Source organism: Trypanosoma equiperdum (genome assembly GCF_001457755.1).
Source record: "Trypanosoma equiperdum strain OVI genome assembly, contig: ctg_1842, whole genome shotgun sequence".
Lineage (NCBI taxonomy): Eukaryota > Euglenozoa > Kinetoplastea > Trypanosomatida > Trypanosomatidae > Trypanosoma > Trypanosoma equiperdum.
In genome coordinates, this window is record NW_027123885.1 from 1 (window position 1) to 4,151 (window position 4,151).

The following is a 4,151-nucleotide window of genomic DNA, read 5'->3' on the forward strand; positions in this document are numbered from 1 at the left end:
CACCTGTACCGCGTGGTGCGTCAGCCATTCTCGGTTCAACTATGACAGCTTATCGTTTCAAATAACGGAGGAAAAAGCAATAAAAAGAGCAAAGACAAATTTTTTAAAAAAAAACGAAAGAAGGTGCTGCAGTGATCAAGGGAAAGGGAACCTCAAAAAGGGAATGAAGTACGCCGACGCCCACAGACAAACATACGTAGTCAAAAATTAATCAGAACGCCTTCTAATCGCAGAGATCGCTCGGTGAAAGCCACCCGAGTAGCTAGCAGCATGCTAGAAGATATTGTACATCTGTCTCCCCGCGAAAGGAAAAAAAAAACATACAAATAAACATATATACACGCTATAATACAGTTCCTTCGACCTCGTCTATTCCCCTGAACTCTATTACCACTACAGTTCCACTCTCTCAATTTTTCCAACACTTAATTTGTGATAATGAAAAAGTTGGGGAACCCTAACTTCAGGAATATATATGTATGAGTATTTTCACCGGCGTGCCCTCACTCCTACACCGTTGCGACTACCTGCGTTAGATGCTCCATGCGGCGAGCGGTGAGTGTGGCCTCCAGTTGGCCGAGGGCATCCTCGGCATCTACAGCGCCATCGAAGCGCAAAAGCACACCGAGGTCGACAAACAACAAACTCTTTATTTGCCGTATAACCTCCGCCAACACCGGAAGGTGCGACTCCATTTCCAGCTTGCGGCTCCACAAGGAGAGTAGCTCTAATCTAGTGGCATTGGAACGCAACAACTCAGCGAAATTCAGCAACTCACCCGCAGTAAAAGGGTTGTCAGACACAATAAGTTCCTGCAGAGACGCCAGTACTTCGTCTGGGAAAGCTTTAGCATCAGCCACTTCGGCATTCTTAATACTAAGAAACCTGAGGCCTGACGGCTTGAGGAACTTAAAGGCTGCCGATACACCCACTGCCCCGAGAGGTATTTGATCAAGCGACAATCTCTCCAGTGTTCCCTTACACCGAGATAGTAGGCATCCGAGTGCACCACCACCTTCAGCACCACCCAGGTTGTTACGGGACAACTGTAACTCCCGCAACACAAAGTTGCCTTCCGGGGATGCTCCGGACCACTTCAGAATGTGCTCTGGTCCCAATTCATTGCCATTAAGATGAAGGATATCCAAACGGCTGCATAATCTACCCAGTGCCTCGACTTCATCGTCACCCCAACACTGGGAGAGGTCGTTAAAACCTAATAACAGTGTTGTGATATTACCAGCAGCAACTGCAGACAAAAGTTCAAAAAAACAGGAAGACTTGGAACCCTCTTGGTTGACGTCCGGGCACTCCGATGAATCGGGTAGTCCCTCCCCCAATACCTCCGTACCCGCTTCATGAGACAGCTCGACAAACCCAATGCGATTACCCTCAAGTGAAAGCGAAGTAATCGTCTTGTTGGTACACAAACTCTCAGCCAGTGCGCGGATGGTTTCCGGGTACATGTCATTGTACGCTAGATCAAGCACCTTAAGCGTGTTATTGCGACGAAGAGCCGCGAAGAGAGAAGAACAACCGGGCGTAACACCGCTGGGCACATCCACGACACTCGGCGCAACTGCCTCATCCCCATCGCTTGCAACATCTTCAACTACCTTTGCCGCGCGCTTCCTCCCGAAGACATTGCGGCGCAAAAGAAGGCACTCTACCGTCTTATTTTCCGCGAGGACGTTTCCGATATGCTTCATTCCGTGGCTTCCAATCTGGCAACTTCCAAGGTCCAGTACTCGAAGGAAAGGAACGCAGCGTTTTTGTGAAGTAACGGGTATACTCCATTTTCCGAGAACATCCAGAAGCGCCGATATTTCCTCCTCTATGTTATTGACATCCCCTTCTCCATCCGGGCTGGGTATGTGCTGATCATCTTCGTGCACCACCTGTTCCTGTTCTTCGTCCCCCCCGTGCTGGTCCTCGTCAAATTCCCCACCATAATCACTTGCTGCGCCAAAAGTGGCTGTTTCGTCAATAGCCAAGAAGTCTGCACTTGCCCTTGAGTTCCCTGTAATCCACGCCTTAAAGGTTTGTAACCACAAGAGGTACTCAGATTGCATCCGGTCACGCTCGCGCGACTCTTCAACCAGCGTCCTCTTGTAATCTACTGTCAATTTGTTGAGCAGTCGGTCCGCATCGTTCGACAAATCCTTTTGGATACGCTCTTCCTCCTCCTCCTCAAGCTGTAACTCGTGCCGTAACGCAGAGGCTAAAGCAACAGCACCTTTATTCCCAATGGGGTTGCCACGCAGACGAAGGACCTGTATGTGTGACCACCCGCTCCGGCGCCTGCAGTACTTGTCAATCTCAACACGTTTTTCTTCAGCCAATTCCTCACGGATGATGGCGTGCTCCTCCATCAGCAATGAAGCCTCACGTACATATTGATTAGCACAACCCCGGCGTAACTCCCTCTCCTCCTTGTATAACCTACGAAATAGGCGGTTGAACTTCCTCTCTAGATGTGGTGGAAGGGGTTTGGGCTTCCCTTCTCCCTCTTCATCCTCCTCCTCTTCTTCTTCCTCCTCCCCTTCCTCTTCCGCATCCCCGTCAGCCGCGTCCTCCTGCTGCTCCTCATTCCCTTCATCCTCTTCATCCTCCTCGTCGTCATTTTCATTATCCGACCCATCTTTCATTAGTGGTGAACCACCTTCCTGTGTGCCATCTTGGTCGGTGCCCTCTTCCTCCACGGGGTCCTCTACTTCCTCGTCATCTTCAAAATCATCCCCTTCATCCTCTTCTTCATCCTGGCCAATAAAAAAGGAAACGGATTCAAGACCAACACCATCATCCTCCTCGTCCACAACAGCATCTTCCTCCCCATCTTGCACATCCTGAGGATAGAGCCGTGTGTCAGACTTCACGAGGGCTTCCAGCAGCTGCTGCGCCGTTATCCCATTGATGTTATTATTATTAAGGTTCAGGTCGACAACGAACTTATTAAACTTAATAAATTCGACAAGTTGCGCTAACGCATCGCTGTCATCCTTCGTCAGACCTAAGTCATTGCCTTCAAGATCCAGAACGCGAATCATCGTATCCTTCAGCATCGGCAGCAGTGACTCAGCAACCCGACCAAACTTTGTGTTGGGCAAACCCAACACCTCAAGCTCCTTTGCTCCATGAAAAAAATTCTGGAAATCGTCAATTGAAGAACCTTCAACGAACTCACCGGAAACTGTAAGGGAACGAAGATGCCCCAACATACGGTGGTTTGCACATATAACGGTAAAAATGTCATGAATCGCAACAGTTTTCGCCGGTGCTAACATGAGAGTGACATGTCGCATATTATCCGATGTCCTGTAGTCTTTGGATTGCGCCTCCGTTCGTACAATGTGATTAAGAAAATCCACTATTTGATCTGAGGGAAGCTGAACATTCGAAAGAGCTTCGGGTGACGGAAACGCATTCCATATGTGTGAGGTATGGTAACCTACAAGTGGCTGACCTCTTGGAGTCGTACAGCGGACCTCATCCTCAACATTCGCAACAAGTGGTTGGGTACCGTTAGAAAAAACGCGCGCGGCAGAACAACTACTGCATGGCCACCATGCCAAATTAGATCTAGAACATACAATAGACGCGTTGAACCGTAAAATTGAACACTCCACTTCCCGCGCCACCTCCGCCTCAAGAGCCTTGGCTGCAATGCCGTGTTGGGCCGCGATATCACCCTTTACTTTCGCACTGTTTACCCGTGGAGGAGCAGCAGCAACTCCACTTTCTGCGGCACAACTCCCCAAATGCAAACTATCAAACTGCACAGCATCGTCGGCGGAGGAAAATGTACACCATGATCGTGACATCACAAATATATTTACTCCTATCTTACACAGGTAACAATCAGGTCACAACAAGGTAAAAAAGAAAAAGAAAAATAACTAAACTACCAACAAACACACCAAAGTACAAACCGTACATAACTCTGATTAACATATGCTACGAACCTTCATGCATCACCAAATAAAAACATAACAAACAAAAAGACACATTAACCAGAATTTTTAAAAAAAAACAAAAATAAAAATATACATAAACTAGGATCACCAACAAAAAAAATTATCATACAAAGCAACAACACAACATCTAAACTATTTACCATGAATTAACGACCAACTTAAATATTGCCTCCCCTT

The 4,151-nt window shown here is 47.7% G+C and overlaps 1 protein-coding gene across 1 annotated transcript; it reads right to left on the reverse strand.

The window, feature by feature from the left end:
- Positions 1-509: 509 nt before the first annotated feature.
- TEOVI_000795300 (leucine-rich repeat protein (LRRP), putative) lies at positions 510-3,821 on the reverse strand (the record flags this gene model as incomplete). Its single annotated transcript, XM_067223327.1, has 1 exon — positions 510-3,821. One exon carries the CDS (start codon positions 3,819-3,821, stop codon positions 510-512), a length of 3,312 nt encoding a protein of 1,103 aa, XP_067079428.1.
- Between the last annotated feature and the right edge of the window lie 330 nt (positions 3,822-4,151).